The sequence below is a fragment of the Cotesia glomerata genome, linkage group LG3 (genome assembly GCF_020080835.1).
Source record: "Cotesia glomerata isolate CgM1 linkage group LG3, MPM_Cglom_v2.3, whole genome shotgun sequence".
NCBI classification, from domain to species: Eukaryota; Metazoa; Arthropoda; class Insecta; order Hymenoptera; family Braconidae; genus Cotesia; species Cotesia glomerata.
Genome location: NC_058160.1, coordinates 25644697 through 25670129, shown reverse-complemented (window position 1 = coordinate 25670129; position 25433 = coordinate 25644697). Strand labels below are relative to the sequence as shown.

At 28.3% G+C, this 25433-nt stretch overlaps 1 protein-coding gene across 2 annotated transcripts in view; it reads left to right on the top strand.

The window, feature by feature from the left end:
- The window catches only part of LOC123262104 (pleckstrin homology domain-containing family G member 5-like), an 85691-nt gene that overhangs the window by 9266 nt on the left and 50992 nt on the right, over positions 1 to 25433 (top strand). Inside the window, exons 1-4 of one of the 2 annotated variants that reach the window (XM_044724141.1) lie at positions 8158 to 8733; positions 8853 to 9202; positions 16476 to 16554; positions 22615 to 22708. In XM_044724141.1, the coding sequence (XP_044580076.1) occupies positions 8568 to 8733; positions 8853 to 9202; positions 16476 to 16554; positions 22615 to 22708 (689 nt within the window). In that variant the 5' untranslated portion in view covers positions 8158 to 8567. Of the gene's footprint in view, positions 1 to 8157; positions 8734 to 8852; positions 9203 to 16475; positions 16555 to 22614; positions 22709 to 25433 lie in introns of those variants that run through there. The other variant, XM_044724142.1, reaches the window with a different exon arrangement.

Below are 25433 nucleotides of genomic sequence, written 5' to 3'. Positions count from 1 at the left end.
AAATTTTAAACATAAACAAATGTTCGCTTCAGCATCACAAGATATTTAAAATATTTTCGCGCATTAATTCGAGGTCGATGCTACGTGTTACAAGAATTGTTCGCGTGACTCTCTACAATCATTACAATCGTCTGTTGCTATTTCTAACTATTTAATGACATTCAACCACGTTAAAAAAGTAGAAAGAAATAACTATAACAGTAACATTGAACTATTAAAATATTTTAGTTTTAAAGGTTCGATTCAAGGATTCTTCTAATATAATTTGTTGTTTCCTGCTACTGCGTAATTATTATTTACATTAGGGTGACCTAAAAAAATTTAATTATTTTTTTATTTCATGTTAAGAAAATTAACTTTTAACACAATAGTTGGGTTATTATTTAATCAGTTCTATTTAAAAAATGAAACTTTTAAAACGTGGTGATATTTTCAGACCTTGAGAAGTTATCTTGATCTTTTTCGGTATAAATAAATGTATCACCCTTCGATATCTTTTGAATAAATGGACTGACAACAATCAATCTTGTGGCACCTAAAGAGGCTTATTAAACTTCAAGTTCGATGAATATTTCAGGCGGTCAAATAAATTTCAAAATATTGTATTATATCGACAGTGAAAAATGATTAAAAACATAATTAAATTGATGTAAGATATGAGTAAAAAAAAAAACATTTTTTTAAATTAAAGGAAGTTTTGTTGCTCTTTTAGAAAAACATGAAAAAAAAAATTATTTTTTTTATCTATGACTTCTAGCCTCTTCACTTAAGCAAGAAACTTATGCCTCTTGAATTCTAACCTGTTCGCTTTAAGTAAGCTTACTGTAGAAGAACACTAAGTTCCTAGGATAAGTGTTGATATTTTTTTTTATTTCGTTGAAACTCTAAAATCGTTCTTTTTAATTAAAACAGTAAACATATGTTTTTTTTAGACTTTAGTGGAGTAACTGCGTTTTTTAATTAAGTGCTACTTACACAATTATAAACAAAAGTACTAAATTAATCTCATAACGTTGCCAAGCTTAATTTTAATTATAGAATTTTCGTATCACTGCATCGAAACTTAAAGTTCCAATTGCTGTTTAGCCAGTAGAAACAAAGCAATTTCATACTAACGTGAATAAGCAAATAGAAATTAACAAATTTCCCTAGAGAATAAACTTATTAATTTCTAACTGCTCTATGAGTTTTGTCTTTATTTCAACTATGTCTTAAATTTGTTTATATGAGCTTCAAACAACTTAATTGTTGAAATATACGCTATTAGTGTCAAACTAAAAACTTTCGAAGATTAAAAAGATCCAAGTATCCTCCTAGTGTAAAGAATATCTATAAAAAAATAATACGTAGAAATACTTTTGTTATACATCTTAAAATTAAATTTTAAATTAAGGAGTGCTAGGCGGGGTGGGGATAGGTATCGACTCTAGCGCGGTAAGGGGAGAGCAGTAACCATATGATTTTTCTCAATATATAGATATACATTTAACATTTGCTAATGGCGGCATTTATTTTTCTTTTAATTAACTAGAATTGAATTTTGCGCGCGCAAGCGTGCGCCTGACTATAGAGTTTGCATATATTTTCATGCTTATGATATATTCGACCAATCACGTTACGAATAGTTTGATGCCACATACATTTCATCTCAATTTTATATTAAGATACACTTTAATTAGCCGGGCAAGTGTAAATTTTTTTGAATTAAATTTATCACTAATATATTTACTTTTATCCATAAGTTTTTTAAAAATATTCACCGACAGTTTTACGAGAAAAGTACAGAAATGTATCAATGTTTGGAGGTTACCCCATAAGACCAATGTTAAATTGCTCAACTTCAAAGTTAATTATTTATTTAAATAATCGGGAAATCTCATTGTATATGAAATAAATAAATAAATAAATCTCCTTCAAATTTTCGATATCTTTTGAATAAATGGACTGACAACAATCAATCTTCGGAACCTTCGAAATGTTTATTTAGACATATTTAAACTTTATATTTAAAAAAATCAAGCCTTTCATCAAAAGTTGTCTTGGTGCTCGTACTTCCTTAATTAATAACATTTTTTAGGAAATTTCCGAAAAATTTACTCATTAAATAATTATTAACATTTAGAGGTTGGCAATGGCCTGGTCGGCTCGGTGCTCGCTTTTCGAAAGAGTGGGGCCCGGGTTCGATCCCAGCACGCACCAATATTATTCAGTGATTATAATTAAAAATAAGTGCGTTACGTTACGTTGCCAGCTTCTGGAAGTGGCAGAGATAGCCGGGCGGTACATGTCTGACTTGGGCGATCACACATTTAAGCAACAACTTGAATGGGTGACCACTTTAGTCAGCGTTGGCTAGCGCGAGGGATCTCTGCACACTAGGAGAGGGGCCTAATGCTCCAGTGGTCGATAAAGAAGAGTTTCTTATCAATCACTGTAGACTTAGCCCAGCTCCGACTGTACTATCATGGGTTTTCTCTGTGGTTTCCCCATGATTCTGTTCCAACAGCCTGAGAAGGGGAGGTTCAGGGTGAATACGGTACAGAAAGCACAAATCGGTCCACAGCTGCAAAAATTAAAAAAGTAGAAATGAAGTGTTGGGTGAGACTTGCTGAGGTCCAATATGAGATAGAAAAAGCGTAGAGCTAGGAGAAAAAAGAGGAATCAGCCTTGTAAAAACCGAGGGGTGTACAAGTAAAGCATAATAATAATAATAATTATTAACATTTAATTGACCAATAAAAAATATAGCACTGTGAATTACCGGTATACACTTGACAACACCGCAAGAGTTCCCTAATCTTCAAATTTTTTTATGTTTGCTGTCTAACTAAAATGACTAAGATCTTCTAGCATTTAAAAAACCGCAGGTACTTGTGCGCCGGATAATTGGGCAAGCGGTGTTGCCAAGTCAAATACAAGACTTCAAAGAACGGAAGTTTCTTGTGGTTTTTCATAAAAAATATAATATATTTCCGTAATACGTTCGGAAACCTACTTTTTTTATTGTTTTAATCGAAAGCTTATTATTTTTTCAATAAAATTCAATGAAAATAAATTTTTTTTTAAATCGTTAATTGTACTAAATTCTTAACCAAATACACGGCTGGTGGAATCTCCATTTACCCACATGTAAAAATTACAATCTTCAAACCTAGTTATTTAATTAAATATCCCGGAAATCTACTGTTTTTTTTATTTTTTTATTAATTATTAGGCTACGTAGATTGAATTTACAAATTTTCAGGAAGCTTTAAAAATTTGACTACTTCGCGTGGATCTCCTTAAAACTCTTAATTCTATATAAATATAAAAAATGACACCGTGTGGTTTGAGACAAATCTCAATGTTCAAACTTAAGGTAATGTCAACCTTTACGTCTGTTGGGTCAACATTCACCCTTGTCTGAAATCTCGAGAACTTGTCTGAGATGCTATGATATATTCTAAACCTCACACATAATATATCGTTTCGCAAGGAACGCCTGTTTACCAGCGTAATCAATCTCTTTAGAACGTGCCATAATCTTCAAATCGTGACGTCATTTCAACGACAGAATTTCTACGCTAAAAAAAAAATTACTTGATTCAAGAGAAATGTTATTTTGGAAATTTTACTCTTGTGTCAAGATATTCAGTTCTCTTCATTCAATAACTTCACTCTTGAATCAAGAACATACAATTCTGCGATGAAAAGAAAGAATTCTTCATTCGAGAATTTTAGTTTGGAATGAAACAATATATTATCCTCAAACAAGATAACTTATATTTCATTCAAAAATTCCTTTCTCTTGAATAAATATAGACCGTAACATTGATTCAAGTTAGTACCAGCTTATTTCAAGAATACTAACAATCTTTAGATTACTTTTATTTTCTATATCTTTAAAAGTAAATCTTAAATACTTTTTAGATTTAATTGAAAGAGAATATTTGTTTTAAAGTATTTATTGGAATTTTTAATGAAGAAATTTTTTCTTGAACCAAGAATATAAAATTCTTGAAGGAAAAAAATGTATTTTTAGTTGAAGGGAGTTCTGTTTTTCGATGGAGAATCTGATTGTATCGATTGAATAAAAGTAGTAGAATTTGATTGTAACGTAGACATGTATCGATCTAGACAAGAAATTTTTGAATCAATACATGCAGTTCCTTTCAAAATAATTTTTCTTGGATCAAAAATATTTCTCTTGAATCAAGTAATATTATTTAGTGTAGTATTTTTGTAACTCGATAATTTAAAATTAAAATTTTTGATTAATAGCATAAAAAACTTCTTAAAACATTAACAGTGAAAAATTTCAATCAATTTTCGGGCGGTTTACAAAAAACTCTTCTTAAGATTATTAATTTTTTTATTACGCTCAAAGGATTTCAAGTTTTTATAAAAATTTTTATTTTTATTAGGAAATTATTATTATAATTATGAGTTTTACTTGTATACCGTTTTCTGGTTTTTACAAGGCTAATTGTCTCAGCTTCTCCGCATATAGTCTTTTTCAACTCTTTATTATCAACATATGCTCCGCTCTATATTATCAACACAATCTTTCAACTCTTTTATTATCAACATGTTCTCCGCTCTTTTTATAATCAACATATTCTCCACTTTTTATTATCAACATGTTCTCCGCTTTTTATAATCAACATATCATTTCGCACATAATTCTATTCTCAATGCGGCTGTGGACCGACTTGTGCTTTCTGTACTGTATTTACCCTATTCCTCACCACTTTCTATCGGTTTTTGGAATAGTGGCGATGGGAAAACCACAGAGAAAACCCATGCCAGTACAGTCGGCTACCGGAGCGATCTCCGACGGTTGGTGTTGGAACTATTCGAACAACCGTCGGGGCTCGAACCCTCGCCTCACGACATGATGCACGAACGAACTAACGGGATAATGACTTAGTCCGCTCGGCTATCATGCCGCTCTTATTAGGAAATTATTTTAAGTAAATTTCAATTGGAATTTTGAATGAAGAAACTTTTTCTTGAACCAAGAATATAAAATTCTTGAAGGAAAAAAATGTATCTTTACTTGACGGGAGTTCAGTTTTTCATCAAAGTTGTAGAATTTCTCTTTATCAAGAAAACGAGTTTCTAGACAAGAAATTCTTGAATCAATACAAGCAGTTCCTTTGAAAATAATTTTTCTTGGATCAAAAATACTTCTCTTGAATCAAGTTAATTTTTTTTTGTCGATTTCTAAAATTTCGCTAGGGAGGTTTTTTTCATAGACTACTAAATTTTCATGAGAAGAAAAAATGAGTCAATTTTTTTTAGTTACTTTGATAAATGTTTCTAGATCTAGGTTCGCGATTATAATTTCCATAATATACATATAACATTACCAATATATATAAGTACTGATATAAAGTAACATTATCTGGTCTATGGTACCTGTACTGGATAGTTAAACCCCCATTAGGATTAATTTAAAATAATTTAAATGAATGTACATAGATAGGAGTATAAGAATGCATAGACTCAGTAATTTTTGACGATTCCTTTTCCTTTTAATATCATTATATTTAGCAGTATAAGTACGTATATACGTATGCATGCAAGATTAACTTTTTTCGGAGACATCTACCCACCCTTCCTATCCGCACTTCCTACATAACCCAGCACTGTCGAAGAAAAGAAAGAAGAGAAAAGATAAAAGAGAACAATAGGCGTGAGTCGACTAAATGGAAGGGTCACGATTATTTATGAACAGCTCATGCGGAAGATCCGCCTTCGCTAATATCCTTCTTCCTGGCTTATTTATTTCTCTATTTACCTTATTTTTATTTTTATCTTCTTACACATTAACAATAAAACATAATACATATTCCGCGTCTACGACCTCTATTGCTTATGTTTATAAAAACCATTATGGTGACAAATTTATACCAAGTCTTCAAAGCCTGTGATTCACAGCAACTATTGTATTTAATTAATTTTTTATTTTAATTTCAACCAGTAAAATTTTAATTCCTTGAATTAATTTTTTAATTTTAATTCCTTGAAATTTTAATTTTAAAAAATAATTTACGAAATTAACAGCTCTTGTAGGCTCGGTCGATGCACTAGATGCAATTGTGTTCTACTTGTTTGTAGGAATCATTGATTTTCTTACCTGGCAATACCAAGTATAATTTTATTTGGGATAATAAAAAAATAATACTTTAATAACTTTTTTTACAGCCTGCTATTTTTATTTTTACAACTTTTTATAAATTTTGATTAATACTAGATATCATAAATGTGAGTATAAGTTTTACTAGTAGGGGGCGACAAATTGATAATATAAAATTCTTTATTTATTTAAATAAAAAATTTATTTATGCAGATTAAAGTGAAAAATAGCATTGAAAAATTTTTATTGCAAAAAACACTTTCAAAGTTTTTTTCTGTATAAATATATTTTCATAGTAATTTTCTTTTAAATCAACAGAAATACTTTTAAAGAAATTGAAAAATTAATATATTAAATTAAATATTTAAATAGATCACGTGGAGTATTGATGTCAATGCCGTAGTGATGTGTTAAGAGATAAGACACACCAACAAGGTTCCGGGTTCGAATTCGTTTTAATGCCGACAAGTTTTTCAGTCATCGTAATAAATTAAATTTTCCGAAAAATTGATATTTAAAAAAAAAATCGTTTTTAATATCCCAAAAAATTTTCAAATTCGTGAAATTTGCTAAAAAAATTTCGGAGTAAAATAAAAAAAAATAATTTTTATCACTTTTGTGGAAAATCCCGTTTTAATTCTATTCTATTGTCTATAAAATATATCAGATGAACTCTAATAATATCTCTACTATATATGTGTAACACATACAGTATAGATCACTTATCAATAACGTGAAATAAATGCACGCGTGTTTCTTATCGCAGCACGATTTAATGATGTTATAAAATAAATGAGTGAGAGAGTTATATACACAGACTATAAGACGTGTACAGCCGACAAAAGATAAAGACTAAGAAATAAACTAGTAGTGGTATTTAAAAATACATACATGTACAAAGTAATGTTTTTAGTGTAAGTATGTTCCCTTACTCAACTTAAATTTCGTCTCCTTCCATATCGCCATCAAGTGCTTATCCACGCGGTTACCTATCTTTGATTTCTTGCTTAGTTGAACTTTAATTGTGCACGCAGACACCGGATCTTTTTTTTATCATTTTTTTTTTTTCGTTAGTTATTTTTACTTATTATTTGTGGTTATCTGTGATTAAATAAAACCTAGTTAGCCCAGTGGTAAAATTATGTGATATAATATAATAATCATGTGATATTGTTTAATGTTTAATATAACAGATGAAGAATAATAAAATTAAACTAATGGATTTTGCTAGACGATGACGATGATGACGACGACATTGCACCTGGAGCGATAAAAATTAACCGATAACACTTGCTATCTTGGCATTTTAACTCGTCCCTGAATTAACGTTATATAGTTTTTCTTTCGTGTTATTTATTCAAGTTTACCCAATTATATACAATATTACGCTCAGTATTTTTACTTAAATTTATAAATTATTTTATTAAATATTAATACTAATGATCATCGAGACAGTATTGATTTATAATCAAGTACTCAATATTAAAGTGATGTGAATAAATTATCACAGTATATACCAGTTAATAATTTATAAAATAATAAATTAACTATCCAAATAACCATGACAATCACACTCCATTTGAAATTAATTAAATGAACCAGAAATAATAATATATTCATATATTTATAATAGAAATAATAAATGTGATTGGTACACCCATACTATGCATTTACATAATTAACAGTATTGCGTATATGTACATATAAAATAATAATTTAAATATTTATGTGACAAGATATGAAGAGTATAAGATATTTTTTTTTTTTACAAAATACTTTGCTGATAATTTTAATTCGTCTATTTATGGTACCAGATTATTTAATGTGTAAAGTAGGTAAATTCTTCTACATAATAATAAATTCCAATGTAATTACGTGACGAAAATAACAAACTCTTAACACTTGGGTAAATATTTAGATAAATGTATTATAAAAAAATTTATTGTATGGATTACAAATTACAAATATATTTGTAATTTTTATTTGAAATTCAAAAATTATATTTGCTTTCTTCTATTTTATTATTTTTTTTTATTGAAATAATTATTAAAGAAAATTAAATTAAAAAATTTATAAGCTCGATATAAATGAACGTAGTTGTTTTTGAATTGACAATCTAGCTCTAATAGTAGTGTGTCAGAGTTGAGTACGTATGACTAATTAATAACGACAACAAGAACCATGTATTAGTCTATTATATATTGATACGTATGTACGGATGTGTATGTATATATGTATATTATATAGTTATACTTGCACTTATATTTTACACGTAAAGTTATTAATCTACACATAAAGTGAAGCAGTGTTGAGTTATGAGTTATGAGTGTGTATTTTTATTATATTATACAAAAGTTTGATAGCGATATCAGATTGTGATGTTGTCAATACTACAAGTGCAGTCAAGTGTTTTAAGTGCATCGTAACAACTACAATTATTTTCAAGATGACTCTAAAAAAAGAGGGAGAAAAAAAGAAAACCACTAAGAAGACAAATAAACCTAAAAAAAGTAAAGTTTGCCCGACTATTGACGAGACTAAAAATGGAACTGGCGATAAGAATGATACTACGGCTCATTCACCAAAAAGTTCAGCGGATCAAAATCCACCTGGTATTAGTTTTTTTTTATTTTTATTTTTGTGTTTATATATATGTATATATTTGTATAGATGTACACATTGTTGTCATTTAGAAGTATAATAGGGGTGTAAAAAACGGGTGTTTTTTCAGACGCGGGTGAACGCGCTGGTAACAGTAAGCTTGATCGTAAACCGTCTCTGAGACGTATATTGGGAGCTTTTATTCGAGAGAGCGCTGACTTACCATCTGTAATTAACCGAGGCTTTCAGCCGATACGGAGAAGCTTTAGCTTCAACAAGGATCTACATCGCGTTTACGAGAATACCCACCCGCAGGAGTACGGTAGGATACGCAATGCTCAGTGGTACAACAGTTTGTGTTCTTTGGCTGAAGTTGATTCTAAAGATGAAGGTGGACAAGTTGCTACTAAGAAGAATGGTTTTGATGATGATTTTGAAAAATGTCAAGTTTCGAGGACTCATAGTTTTTTGGATAATTCTGTAAGCGTAAAATAATAATAATAATAATAATAATAATATAATGTTAGAAATTAGCAGAGTGAATGCGGAGTGGATGATTTTGAATTTATTTAAACCATCTGGAGTAATTTTTTTAATTTTTTTAATGAATAAACATGATAAAAATCTATATTAGAGGGGGAAAGTCTTGACCTGAAGTTGTGCCTTTTCATGATTTCATATCATTCTCACCAATAGTCAATTTATGATGATAAGTATTTAGGCTGCATTCGAAAATGATCTATCTCTAGATACATAAATAAGAAATGACCTTGTACACTAGAAAAAAACAAAAATTTTGTCCAGAAAAAAATTTCTTGGCTCAAGAATCGTTTAAAATTAATTTTGATTTTTTGACAGAAGAATATCAATATCTATAATGATAATAAAATGTTGGCATTAATTTTGATAGATTGAGACAAGAAAATATATTCTTGAAAATGATCAAGAATATAAATTTTTGTGACAAGAAAATTTTCTCAAGAGTAGTACGTTTTTTTCTCAGTGTATCTCGTGAACTATTGACATTTTTAAAGATATAAGCTCATCTCGATGTTACACTCATCAAAAACTTTTATTTAAGTACCCACATCAATTTTTCATATATTTATATGTATTATAAATATGTATATATGAAAAATATATCAAAATGCATGTGGGTACTCAAATGAAAGCTCTTGATGAGTGTAACATCGGGATGAGCTTATATCTTTGAAATATATATTATATACATATGTATATATGAAAAATATATCAAAATGCATGTGGGTACTCAAATGAAAGCTCTTAATGAGTGTAACATCGAGATGAGCTTATATCTTTAAAAACGTGAATAGTTAAAAAAATACCGTGCAATTTAACAAAAATTATTATTTAATAAAACAAAATTTTATTTATTTATAGTTCACAAGTCACAGCAGTCACATAGTGACAGCAAGGTTGCTAGTATTTATTATTCTTTTAATAATAAAAAAAGCGTATTTAGAATTTTAAAAAATTAATGCAACCTTTGCTTTTAATTTGACTTAACAATTCAATATTAAAAAAAAAATTACATCAATATTTTTTTTTTATTTTTACAAAATTATTTGTTATAATATTAATGATTTATTATTTTCTATTTTTCAAGCTATAAATATATATTCGCTTCATAAACAGCCAAATTCACTCTCAATTTTTCCCATTCTAGTAATAATAATAAAGTATGTAGTTCAGAGAACGTGAATTTTACTTTTTTAACTTTTAAAAAACTTTTTTGTGGTTTTTTCTTAACCGCTTCGTTAACTCAGCGGACTCAAAGTAAAAAAAAATCTAAAATAAAAAAGATTAATTACATAAATGTACACGATCAACCTCCGTTTGATTTTTTGAGCAGTTACATGACAAAAAAAATTCAAATTTTTAAGGGAAAATAGTAGAGCTTATAAAATAAAAAATCGACGTGATGATAAATATAAAAAACGGAATAAAATTTTAAATTGAGATATTTTTACCCAAAATAATATTTTTTTATTTTTTCACTGATGAGAGTCCTTTAGAACTAAGCCGTACACACGGTTCCCTTAATTTTTATTAAGTATAAGATCGATAAGAGCGTCAAGTCAGTATATCAATGTAAAAAGGTTAGAAGCTCTTAAGAGACACCAGAAATAAAATTTTCGTTTATTATCTATGGGCATTCATGCATATTTGACTGCTGAATTATAAAAGCTTTTAGAAATTCTTTAAAATTTTTGTTACTCGTGCTCATTTTTGTATGTATTCTTGCTCAAGTATATCGCTGGTTTTTATACTTTTGCCATAAGATTCACGGTTATTTTCTTGTCTAGTGGTATTGTATGTATCCAGACCTCAAGCATGGCTCTGGCTCGTTATTTACGCCGCAGTTCTTTTCCTTTTGCTGTTTCTCACTACAATAAATTTTCAGACTATTTTCTGTGGAAAGGTGAATAAAATACATACATACATACACATACATAACCCAACCTCGAGGTGTTAATTATCTAAAAAGCTGTGCTGAGTTGTGATTGTTAAACTGCAGTAAAGATATTTTATTCATACAATTAAAGTAATGTTCAATAGCGAAAAAGAAAAGAAAGTAAATGGGCCTTTTGAAAAAACTCTAAGGAAAAAAATTGGTTCAGATCATTTTGTTTCTGTTTGCTGCTTGATAAACAGCGATTAAAAAATTTGCATTTACCCTGATAGCCACGCTTTGATTGAAAGTAGTTGGATTTCATCAGTTACAGTTAACTTGACATCAAGTTTGCCGTAAATTTTTACAGTACAACAGTTGTAAATAAATTGAGTAAAATCTACAGCCCCAATTTGAATACAAGTTAACACCGAACTTTTAGTTAAATTGTACTACAATTTTACTACAACTTGAATAAAATATTTGTACTGCAAGTCTTGACGTCAAATTGCAGTGTAACTTGTAGACAACTTATGTAAAAACGTTTGGTTTGCAACTTTTTTCATCAAGTTGGGTACAAATTTCGGCAGTAGATTGAATAAAAGTTTGAGTTAAGATGGCTATCAGGGTAAAATGTAAATTTCCAAAGAAAAGGAACATTTTTTACTTTTTCGCTGAATTTAATTATATCGACAGCGGATAAAATATTTTTAATTGAAGTGATAGTAATTATCGACTGAGATTTTAATTCAAGAATCTTAAAACCAGGAAAAAAATTTTTGTAGCGAAATTACTGATTTTTATTTTCAAAAATAATTTTATTGATTGAAGATCATTTAATTAGTTAAGTGAATTTTTCCATAAGTAATATCAAATATCCATAAATTCAGTTCAAAATATCAAAAGCTCTTATTTCTAAAGGCAATAATTAAAAGTAAACAATAAAATAAAAAAATTGATATTTATTTATGCTTTCTAATAAAGTAAGGTTACTTCTGGTAGCCTCTAATTGGTTAAATACCTTTGCTTTTTTTTTATTTTCCGATGTTAGCCCACCGCTAGTTTCCTACCGGATATTATTTACATCAAAAGTATTCGGGTATATACCCAACGAAAAAAAATTCTATAATTTATGAGTACATATATATTTAATGTAGGTCACCGGTATTCGAATTTTTCATATTTATATTTATATTTATACCTATGAACGATCATCTCGTATATTTTAAAACGATAAAGCAGCAAATTTTTTTTTGTTACTTTGAACTTTTTCGTACTGCATTAATCGACTATCTTTCTGTAATTTATAAATTATAATTACTATTGACTTTTATAATAAATATAAATTTTATTTTCTCAGCAAATATGAGCCAAGTTATTTAATATCAATCAAACTGATATTGGTATCAAAAGATCTAAAAGGGTATTTCGTAAAAGTTGTAGATGATATCGCTCAGATTAATGATAAATCGGCTCTGACAGTAAAATCTAGGTATCATATAGTAAATTTATATGCTACCTATGATATATATTTTTGATAATTATTTTTTATATGAAAAGGAAGAAGAGGTTATAAGCTGAGCTGAAAAAATTCCGATATATACTTCATCGCTATTAAATATTTTTAACTTCCCGCTAAGTAAATCGGGAAGTTATTGGTTTTACCCCGTTTTTCAAAAATCGAGTTTTCATCAGATCTCGACGTTTTGAGGTCCTAGGAAGCTTTCCTGACTATTCCCGCGAGGGTTTCACTATGTCTGTATGTGTGTGTGTGTGTGTGTTTGTGTGTGTGTATGTATGTGTGTATGTATGTGTGCGCGTGTAAGTATGTAAACTACTTATAACTTTTTAACGGTTGAACCGATTTTTTCGCGGTTGGTGGCATTCGAAAAAGTTTCACCAAACTTAGATTTTCTGTTTATTTGAACCGAATTGAACCGATCAGACCGATAGATTTTGAGAAATTTGAAGAAACCTCAAAAAAAATAGGAAAAAAATTTTTTTCTGGTGGTTTTTTTGGGATAACTTTTAAACGGCTTTACCGATCGATTCCAAAAACTAATCAGCTCTCAACCTTGAAAAACCATGCAGATCGCCGCCAATCCGGTCAAAATCGGTTGATTCATTCGAGAGATATCGTGAACGAAATAAAACCGAAAAAAGTGTTTTTTCGGAGTTACTCCGAAATTTCTAGTTTGACCAATTGAAACTTAGAAAATCTTTATGAGGCTTAAAAAACTGCGTAGAATGCCGCCAACCGCGTAAAAATCGGTTCATTCATTCTAAAGTTATTGCAGTTTGAAAATTCAAAAAATAGTGTTCTATGAAACTTCTATCAGACTTTTGAGCTCTCCGAGCTCAAAAGCATAGAAAAGGTATCTTTTTGAGCTCGGAGAGCTCAAAATAACAGACATATTGTATTTTTGAGCTCGAAGATCTTTGAGCGTCCAGGTATTAACGGAATTGGCGGGAAGTTGCAGGGATGGCCTTTAGGGTCAACCGTTTTCTTAATTTTTATAATCTAAATTATTTTTAACCAACATGCTAGATTATTGAGAAAAACTTCATTAAATTTACGCAAAATTGAGTTACTATTTAAAATGAATGTGTTGGGAATATTGATAGCTTGATATAATTTTTTGCGGAATATTTAAATTTAAATGTTTTTTAATTCTAAAAGCTAATTATACATCTTAAAGTTTGAAGATATTAGCGTTAAATATTCAATCATTTTTTTCCGTGCCTCAAAAAGTTTTTAAGAAGTTTTTATTATGAAAATTTAGATTAAAAAACTTTAGTCGAAAAAAATTGATTTTATTTCAAAATAATAAGACGCGATTTTTTTTTGTAAAATAAAGTAAACAACACTGCTCAGATCTTTATTACTTTCCACTGTCCCAAGTAGTTTTTGTTCCAAAGGCAATAGGATTAGCGCCAGAGGTGACAATTTCGAGAATTTCACTTCCAACAAATTACATGTACTTCTCCATAAAACTTCTGTCTAAAAAGACGGAACTTTATGTCTTATGATATCATCACAGAATTTTTATTTCATAACTTCTCTCCAAATTGCGACACTATATCATGTCAAAGTTTTCAAAAATTTTGTCTTACAATAAAATTTAAAATCCATTATTTTGACTTCGTACCGAAAACTAATCACAGTGAAATTTTGCTCTTACAAATTGAAAGCAATAATAATTGCACGACTCATGATGCGAAGCATCAGAGAATGCTTTACGATTGAAAAATTTTTTTTACCTTATTTCGGCAACCATTTTTATTATTATAGTCTTGTTAGTTCACGGAATCAAGATATTTTGCATACTACACAGTAAAAAATTTTCGTCATTATGTAAAGTGTAAAAATGTTTGTGTAGAATTTAACATTTTAGTGTGTAGAATTTAACATTTTAGTATGTTGATTCAACACAATAGAGTGTTAATTCAACACAGATTGCGTAAAAAAAGTCATTAACACAAATTTTTGTGTTAAATTTGACGAAAAATTTTTTACTCTGTATTATCAAGATAATTTAATGGAGATTAATTTGACTCTTTTCAAAAATTGATTTAGTGCAATAGAAACGGAAAAAAACATTAAAATAGGTAAAAAAATTTTCCTGTCCGTTATGTATGAAACTCCAGAAACACTGTAATTTGCGAAAAAATACATTAGTTGAGTTGAATTTTTTTTTTTTAATTCTTTGAGAGAATTGTAGATCACCGAATGCGAATGGCTTAGTAATTCAGTGTCGTTTATGTACAATTAATAAATTAAAACAAAAATCAGAAGACTGTATATCTATATATATTGTGTACATTTACCTCACTAGAGGCGCTTACGCATTACCATGCTATTTTAGCTGTTTTATATATTTTTTTTCACGTTCTTTATTTTATCAATATTTCATAATTAAATGAGCATTATGAGTCGTGCACTTTTGGATTTTCTAAACTTTTTTTTTTCTTACCATTAAAAGTTTTTTAAAAAATAATAATATTAAATACTTTCAAAAATTAATTAAAGTAGATAAGATAATATTTTCTTGAGCATACACAAGACAGAAGAAATAATAAAAATTCTGCGGTAAAATATTTGATAAAATTCTCTGTTTAATAATAGTTATTACGATAAGAGTAAAGTTGTAAGTTGTTTTAATATAAATTCTTAGATACTGAAAGTACTTCAAGGGTTGTAAAAAGGTAGGAACGGATTTATTGGAAAACTTAGTATCGATACCCTCTGGGTCTGAACTGCGGTATGAGACAATCGTGGTGAGCTGTGGTGTGTAGTATTATTATATATAATACAGTTGGTGCTGTAAAAGCCGATAATAGTAACTACATACCTTAACCATCTATTTACAATGTAGTGGTAGTTAAATTGTGGTAACCGAGTTACCAGGCTGTCTTCCGTCAAGCTATCTCCCCGTACCGATATTTAATATTTATTACCACTACACTTGTTTCACAAGGTATAATTGTTTTACCAATTATTTATCGTCGAAACAACGGACCCGGTATGCTTCTGTTGGTATTATTTATTTGTTATCGACTAACGAGTACGACTGTGTGGCTTCTACTCGGCAAATCTTTATTTTATTATTTCTATTTGTAAATAAATAAATGATCTTTTACTTTATTGGTTTTTCCGATATGAATTACAAAAGCTTTTGACAAGTAACTGAAATGAATGAATGAAGGAACTTTATAGCCGATAATAACGAAAAGCCTTTGATACTACATGTACATGATGGTCAATAAAACGGATAGTTATATTTTTATATTAGTCAGATGTACTGAATCAAATGCAGATACTTGTAACATATTTCAACCCGGTTAAACTCAATGTAACAATTCGAAAAATGAGTTTACAAAGTTTAAAAACAAAAAATAAAGTAAAGTTACCTTTTCTAGCTAAATTGTATTATATGAGGATGTAATTTTTAGATGTAGAAAAACGACCGGGTCAACAATAAGAGAAAATATCTTATTAGAGTCGCTGCAGCGAAAAGATCGAAAAGTTTTAGACGCTAACACACTTTATGAATCTCTAGTGGTAACTTTTTACCGTATAATTTATGTCTACTTCGTTTCTTTCTTTATTTCTTTTTTTTTCGATAGAATAAAGTTTAAGTTGTAAAAATATATATTATTCTATTAATAAACGAAAAATGAAACCCTCTTTATTAAAATACTTATTATAAAAGTTTAAAAGCACCTTTTATCTAATTAGATAGATGTATTTGTACTGAATAAATAAATGTTTTTAAATTTTCTATTGAAACTTTTCGCGGCTTTAAAAAACATTGTTTTTAAAATAACTTTTGTTTGCAGACCGTTACCAGAAGAAGACCAAAAACCTCCGAGCAGTTTACTTATGGACGGCACAGTGATTATTATGACTCTGCTATTGGTAATTACTTTTTAATTATTAATTAATATTCTGTCGTATCATATCATAATCAATAATATTTTTTGATTCTCTCATTGATACATAAATTGGTTAATATTTGATTTGGATGGTTTTATTAATACTTAATGGATAATTTATTGATCCATGTTTCTGTGGGAAGTATTTAGTGACAGTTAATTAATAAATTATCTATTCAAGAGAATTTATTAGCTGTTAAAGATATTTATTAACATTTAAATTGATAGAATTTGTGCAAATATTTTTAACTTCCCGCTAAAAAAATTGAAAATTTTCAAAAATCGTTATTGGTTTTACCCCGTTTTTTGAAAATCGAGTTTTCATCAGATCTCGACGTTTTGAGGTCTTAGGAAGCTTTCCTGACTATCCCCGCGAGGGTGTCACTACGTCTGTGTGTGTGTGTGTGTGTAAGTATGTTAACCTCTTATAACTTTTGAACGGTTGAACCGATTTCATCGCGGTTGGTGCCATTCGAAAGAGCTTTACCAAACTTAGATTTCCTGTTAATTTGAACCGATTCGGACTGATAGATTTTGAGAAATTTGGAGAAATCTAAAAAAAAATAGGAAAAAAAATTTTTTCTGAAGTGGTTTTTTTGGGATAACTTTTAAACGGCTTTACCGATCGATTCCAAAAACTAATCAGCTCTCAACCTTGAAAAACCACGCAGATCGCCGCCAATCCGGTCAAAATCGGTTGATTCGTTCGAGAGATATCGTGAACGAAATAAAACCGAAAAAAGTGTTTTTTCGGAGTTACTCCGAAATTTCTAGTTTGACCAATTGAAACTTAGAAAATCTTTATGAGGCTTAAAAACTGCATAGAATGTTGCCAACTACGTAAAAATCGGTTCATTCATTCAAAAGTTATTGCGGTTTGAAAATTCAAAAAATAGTGTTCTATGAAACTTCTATCAGACTTTTGAGCTCTAAGAGCTCAAAAGCATAGAAAAGGTATCTTTTTGAGTTCGAAAAGCTCAAAACAACACACAGATTGTATTTTTGAGCTCGGAAAAAGCGGCCAGGTATTAACGGAATTAGCGGTAAGTTGCACGGATGGCCTTTAGGGTCAACCGTTTTCCTAATTTTTTATTTTATTGAATTTTTATAAATAAAAATTGACGACAATGAAGAATTATGAAAATTAATTTTTATAATTCATAATTTTAAATAATTATAATTTTTGTCGGAATAATTAAAGAATGTTTTGAACTTCAAAGTGACATTGACATTCTTAAGTGACCTTTAAATTTTCTAATTTTACAAATAATTATTCAGATTAGTTACCTGAATTTTTAATCATTAGTCGTGATTAATAAATAAGTTGGAATATTTTTAGAAAAAGATTCTCTATAAAATACTGAGTGAGAAAAAATTTGAGGTCAAGTATGAATTGATGAATATTTTTGATCAGTTAATTATTTTATTTCAATAAGTGATTAAATATAACAAAAGTTTTCACTCCATCAATTTTGGAAACACCGTCTAATTATTTTTTTGATTTGGGATGGTTAATTAAATCTGTCTAAAATAGAGAAATTTATTTTCATTATCGGGTAGTGTCGTTAAAACAATAAAATACACATTAATATTTAGACAAAATCTTTTAATTATCCGAGGATTTAAAACTATTTACAAATTTTTTACGAAATAAAGTAAGCAAATTAAGTAATAAATTTTTTTATATTATTTATTTATTTATCAAGGATTTGAAAAATTTTCTATATAATTAATGAAATTGTGTGCGACGATCACAAGCTCATCATCATCATTAATTCATCACGGAATAAATTTTTAAATAAAAATTTAAAAAATGTTAATTCGAATTTAAAATTCTTGAAGTATGCAAGTGACACGAGCGTAGGTTCAAGTAAATAGAGCAAACGAGAGCTCTTTTTTTATCTGACAAGTATTTTATTTCCCCGCCAGCTAAGTAAATTCAATTATTAACGATTTCCGAAAACCCTTCGATATTTAACTTCTTAATAGAATTGCTATCACACGATTTAACGGATCACTATTTATTTTAAATAGCTTCGTATCCTCTCGGGTATAATATTGCAAGAGCAATATATTACAATAAAGATTAGTTGCGCAAGTTTATTGTCATTATTATTAAAATCACTGGAACAACTTGAGATGTTTCAATTTAAAAATTTTTTTTAAGATATAGATCTAGATACAAAAATTTTAGAAAATTTTTCTTTAACAAAAAAAGTCAAATTTTAACGAGAATCTCTTTTCATTCCGTGAATAGATTTTATAATCCATAGCAGTACTTATATTTTAGTGATTTTCTTTGAGCTTTTCATTAAAATCCAATCTGTAAAAGCTCCATTTACTGAAAAGAAAAATTCAGTTCAATTAACTCCTTTCAGTATACATTTCAAACAAGTCCTCGTTACTTAATTTTAATTTGTTATTTAGTATTGTCGATACTTTTTGCTGTAGGTAATTGAACTAGATATTTATACAAACTTGAACTGATTTCAACTGATTTATTGTTAAATTTTTTTTATTTTTAATTTCAATGAAGCAATTAACAGATTGAATGCATAGAAATGAAGTCGAGATACCTTTAATTAAAACTTAAAAAAAAGTCTTGCTTTGATCCATTATTTTACGTAATAAGATTTTCAGACTTACTAAAAACTTGCAAAATTGTAAAAATAATTGCAATAATAAAATTTCATCAAAAATCGGTTAAATTATCTTCCATTTGAGACGAGACAATTCATTTCTTCGTGTACAATCAATTTTTTTCAAGCTATAATTCTGTCAAGCGACATCTATTTCAGAATATGATGGATCAGGTTCAACCCCTAATAAGGGCAATCCTCAGCGGATGGAAGGAAGATGATTTATTAGAGTAACTTATTTACATTTACTTTAAAACTTTGGTTGGTTGTTGACACATAATTTTTTGTATTATACGCCGATTATTAAGACTCTTTGTCAACTTTTATCTTAATTTATTGATTAAACGGTCTCGTGTAATCACATGTATTATTATACTTCCGTAACTTATTATTATTTATGATGTTTGGACAGGATATTTGTTATTTTGATGTGACAACCTTAGAAGACCCTTGTTCATCCCCTCGAATAATTGAGTTGGTCGGAAGCGCTCAAATGGAGCATGACATACGATTTTTCTTCAAAAACCCACACTATGTATTAACTATCTTCGAACAATCATACATAAAAAAATTACATTGTAAATAAGTTATTAATCTTTAAATAAGGTGATTTAACATTTTTATCTACCTGTCGAAATTACTGAATAGAAAAAAACTTTAGGTAAAAAGCGAACTGTAAATAAACATTTTTTACGTCGTATTTGTGTTTAATTCTAAGAATTTTTACAATTCTGACAAACCCTAAATTCACTGATTCATGACTTGTTACGTCATAATTAGAATTGTTAAAAAATTTATAATTTGTCTTTTATACGCAATGTAACACTCGATATATTTTTTAATAAAATTGATAGAATTTAATTCATCCCTCGACATGAAATTTTCCTGTTTTATATTATTTATATTTTTTTAAAGCACAGAAAACAAAATTTGAAAACTTTTCTTCTCTTTTCTGACTTAGAAAAAATTACATTTTTTATTAAATTATGAATAAAGATATTGATGTGTAATATTTAGTAAAATTTCTTTTTACTAGAAAAAAAAAAACTCTGCATTTTGTAATGTACAATTTTGAACATGGTTACTTTCAAAAAGTATGAAAAAAAAAAATTTTTATTTAGTTTTAAACTAGGCCTTTAAATAGGCCACTGTATATCAATTTTACTTACATAACTCAGAAAATATTGACTTGAGTTAATTATCGCTTATATAGCTAGCAACGTAGCTTCAACATAGCGAATTCCGAAAAATCGATATAAGAGAACATAAGCTTCGCTAGTACGTTCTGGCAAAATATTCTAACTAAAAAGAGTAATAAATAGTGAACTATTCCGTATTGAGCTGACGCGTTCGTAAAATATGATCATTGAATAATAATTCTTGTAATGGTAATCGATTTTAATCATGATAAATAATAAGTAAATTAGACGTTAATTTTATGTCTTGTACACTGAGAAAAAAAAATACTTTTACTCAATTAACAATTTCTTGGTTCAAGAAATTCGATGACGATCAAATATTCTAGTATTATTAATTTTTGAAGAGAAGAGCATCAATATTTATCTTCGAATAATAGATAAACAAAAGAATAGCTTTATTTAAATTAAGTAAAAATTATTTCAATCAATTTAATCAGTTCTTGAGCTAAGAATATATATTCCTGAAAATTTTTAAGAACATGTATTCTCGGATCAAGAAAATTTTCTTAATAAAAGTATTTTTTTTTCTCAGTGTATATTAAAAAGTTTTACTAATTAGTACGTCGTTATGACCCAAAAAAATTGATAGATTTTGACAAAACTTTCGGTGTTAGAAAAATTGATTAAAACTCCATTTTTAACAGTAAAATTAGAAGTATTGAATACACTGATAAAAGGACTTGTTTATAGTTAAAAATATTTGTTAATATTTAACAAATCATTTATTATAGACCACTTTTTAGTCCTTAACAAATATTTCTTAGTATTTAAAAAGATTTATTAATATTTAATAAATGAATATCAGATTTATTAAATACAAACAAATCATTTTAAATACTAAGAAATATTTGTTTGATACTAAAAAATGGTCTCTAATAAATGATTTGTTAATTATTAACAAATATTTTTTTAATACAAATAAATCCTTCTATCAGTGTACTAAAAAAATTCTACTTTTTTAATTTTTAACTTCCCGCTAAGAAAATTGAAAATTTTCAAAAATCGGGAAGTTATTGGTTTTACCCCGTTTTTCGACAATCGAGTTTTCATCGGATCTCGACGTTTCGAGGTCCTAGGAAGCTTTCCTGACTATTTTCACGATGATGTCCGTACGTCTGTATGTATGTGTGTGTGTGTGTGTGTGTGTGTGTGTGTGTGTGTGTGTGTGTGTGTGTGTGTGTGTAAACCTCTCGTAACTTTTGAACGGCTAGACCGATTTCATCGCGGTTGGTGTCATTCGAAAGGGCTTCAAAAAACTTAAATTTCCTGTAAGTTGGAACTGATTCGGACCAGTAGATTTCGAGAAATTGCAAAATAAGTGAAAAAAAAGTTGTTTTTTTTTTTTATTTTTTTTTAAATATCTCCGAATTGGCTGAACTGATCAACTTCAAAAACTAATCAGCTCTTAACCTTGAAACCCCGCATCGATTGCCACATAGAACGTCAGAATCGGTTGATGCGTTCGTGAGATATCGTTGTCGAAAAAAATCGAAAAAAGTGTTTTTTTGTAATAACTTCGAAATTTTTTATCAAATCAATTTTTTTGTTTTAAATTTTTTATAGAGCTCAAAAAACTACATCGATCGCCGCCTACCGCGTGAAAATCGGTTGATTTATTAAAAAGTTACAGCAATTTGAAAATTAGAAAAATCGCGTTTCATCGAATTTTGATAAGACATTTGAGCTCGAAGAGCTCAAAAGCATAGCAAAGCTATCTCTTTGAGCTCGGAGAGCTCAAAATAACACATAAATTGTATTTTTGATCTTGAAGAGCTCAAAAACGTCATAAGTGCAATTTTAAGTGCCTAGGTATGGAATTAGCGGGAAGTTGCAGGGATGGCCTTCAGGGTCAATCGTTTTTCTAATTTTTTTTATCGTAATATAAGGCCCAATAGTATATCTAAATTGATAACAAGGCCATAATAATATAAAATTGATTCAATGAATTATAACATATATAATTTTAGATCTACGTCCGTACGGAAGTTACTTTCGGCAGTCACGTAGTGTGGTTACGGGTTGCTAGCAATACAAAGTATATGTTTCATTCAATGTGAAATTTAGTATTGAGCATTTGACTCTGCAAAATATTGAAAATTCATATTTTATTCTACAATTTATATGTTACATAAATTTCATCGATATTTTTATTGATAACAATATTGCATTTTTTTGAAAATAAGCAAAAACTTTGCCATTTTTCAGATCTAAGTAAGCCGCCGTTCGAAGCGTGCAGTTTGCCAGTTTTAACGCATTTAACCAAAGAGAAAGATGACGTGGAAGCGGAACCAGTGCAAACGTAAGTTTAATATATTTAATATCTTATCAATAAATAGCCATTGCAATGCCATTCAATGGTGTAATAAAAAATTCTTATCAGTCTATATATCGGTAACTGTGCTTGAAACATTCACAAATAAACAGTTCTACTTTTATTAAATAATCAGAAATCAATAAACTTTATCTTAATGAGCTGAAAAAATTCGATAAAAATGTTTCATATCGTAAGATATTCAATATAAATTTATAAAACTTTTCATCGCTCATTTAAGCCATCAATAAATTGAAATCTCAAGGACACTCCGGGAAAATTAAGTACTTAAAAAAAACTAGTTAGATTCAATGATTGCAAGAGTAATTAATACTTAAAGCCCGGAAATTGGGCTGTAAAGTAAAATTTAATTAGTTTTTATTCCTATTAAAAAAATTTATATTCTTCAGTAATTTGATTCACTGATCATGTAAAATATCCCAGTAGAAGTAATGAATGAAACTGATGCTAGCAAAAATCTTTTCATATGAAAAGCGGACGACAAATCACAGAGAAATTAGAGCTAGAACAAGTAGTCGGTGGTGACAATTTCATTCTGTAGTGCTCGTGACACAATCCTTCAACTCTCTTTGTACATTGATACTTATAGTCTTGTCAAACATTCAAGTTTAACTTTTATTGTTTCGCTGTTTAACTTCATAACTCGACCGCTCTTTCATCTCCATTTAAAGTACGTAGGCGGTTAATTGCATAATTGTCATTTTTAGAAAGTAGATTTCTCAAGGATATTATATTTAAACGTGTCACTTGCTTTATTTGTTGAGATAGGGGATGTTTTCTTTGTGATAGAAATGTGGGCTATGTTTATATACACTGAAAAACAACTACTTGATTCAAGAGAAATGTTCTTTTGAAAATTTCACTCTTGTTTCGAGATATTCAGTTCTCTTCATTCAATAAATTTACTCTTGAATCAAGAGTATAAAACTCTGGGATGAAAAGAAAGAATTCGTCATTCGAGAATTTTAGTTTGGAATGGAACAATATATTATCCTCAAACAAGATAACTTATATTTCATTCAAAAATTCCTTTCTCTTGAATAAATATAGACCGTAACATTGATTCAAGTTAGTACCAGCTTATTTCAAGAATACTAACAACCTTTAGATTACTTTTATTTTCTATATATTTAAAAGTAAATCTCAAATACTTTTCAGATTTAATTTAAAAAAAATATTTTTTTTTAAGTATTTACTGGAATTTTGAATGAAGAAACTTTTTCCTGAACCAAGAATATAAAATTCTTGAAGGAAAAAAATGTATTTTTTAGTTGAAGGGAGTTCTGTTTTTCGATGGAGAATCTGATTGTATCGATCGAACAAAATATACTCATGATCAAAGTTGTAGAATTTCTCTTCACCAAGAAAACAATTTTTTAGACAAGAAATTCTTGAAACAATACAAGCAGTTTCTTTCAAAATAATTTTTCTTGGATCAAAAATATTTCTCTTGAATTAAGTAATATTATTTAGTGTCGTATTTTTGTAACTCGATAATTTAAAATTAAAATTTTTGATCAATAACATAAAAAACTTTTTAAAACATTCACTGGGAAAAATTTCAAGCAATTATAAAAAACTCTTAAGATTATATTAATTTTTTTATTACGCTCAAAGGATTTCAAGTTTTTATAAAAATTTTTACTTTATTCTATGTCTGTTCTAATACTGATTGCATTTATAATAAAAATACGAATATAAAACAATATAGAAGAAATACCTTTAAGAGATACATAGATACTACAATTATAACGAACAAAAGGAAGCAACAGTATTAATGTCCGACAATGCACGGGCAAGCGTATTGTTTTTCAATTTACAGAATCATGTCATCAAAAGAGAAGGGAATACTCGTTTTCTGAAAATTATTTTTGACATATAAGTACTTATCATTAAAAAACTTCATAGAACTTGAGACTTTATTCTGGCGATAAAAACTACGAGTGTAATAATAATTATTCTATTTTATATTTCATTGTTCTATTAGTAATAATTAATTTTTATAAAAACTCATCCATATAACAAGTATATCACAGTTTCATACGTGTATATTCAGATTGTGTATTGCACATAACATTTCAAGCTTAAATGATCTCGGACATTAGCATACTCATTAAGCCGCGTCAAAGATTTAAAGTAAAATATAAAGAGAAATTAATTTTTTTCAAGTGTGCTCTATTTTAAAAGCAATTTTATTTTTAATGACAATTTAAAATTAAAGTTTTTTCTTAATGCGATGCAAAATAAAAGTAATTATTTTTATGTTTCATTTCTTTCTAGTTTTAATATAAATTAACATTTAAACTAAATAATAACAAGGTATAATTACTGTGAAATTGCAGTTAAATGGTTCTAAAAACAAAATATTAAAAATAAAACGTTATTTTTTTTTTATTTTTAGCTCGAATATTTATTGATGAATTATTTTTACAAAAAAAAATTCTTAAATTAATCGAAAAAAAATTTTACTTTTTTTTTAAAATAAAAAAAAAATATTTTTTTAATTTTTCTAAAAGAAAATTACAATTAAACTAAGAAATAAACGCACAGACAATAACGGCTGTCTTTCTTTTCTTGCTTTCAATCAAAATTAATACAATAAATACCACAATAGCATTACATCCTATTTGCGCGTACATCGAATTCAATAATTTGATTAGCACACATCGATAAAACAACCGAACAGCAATTT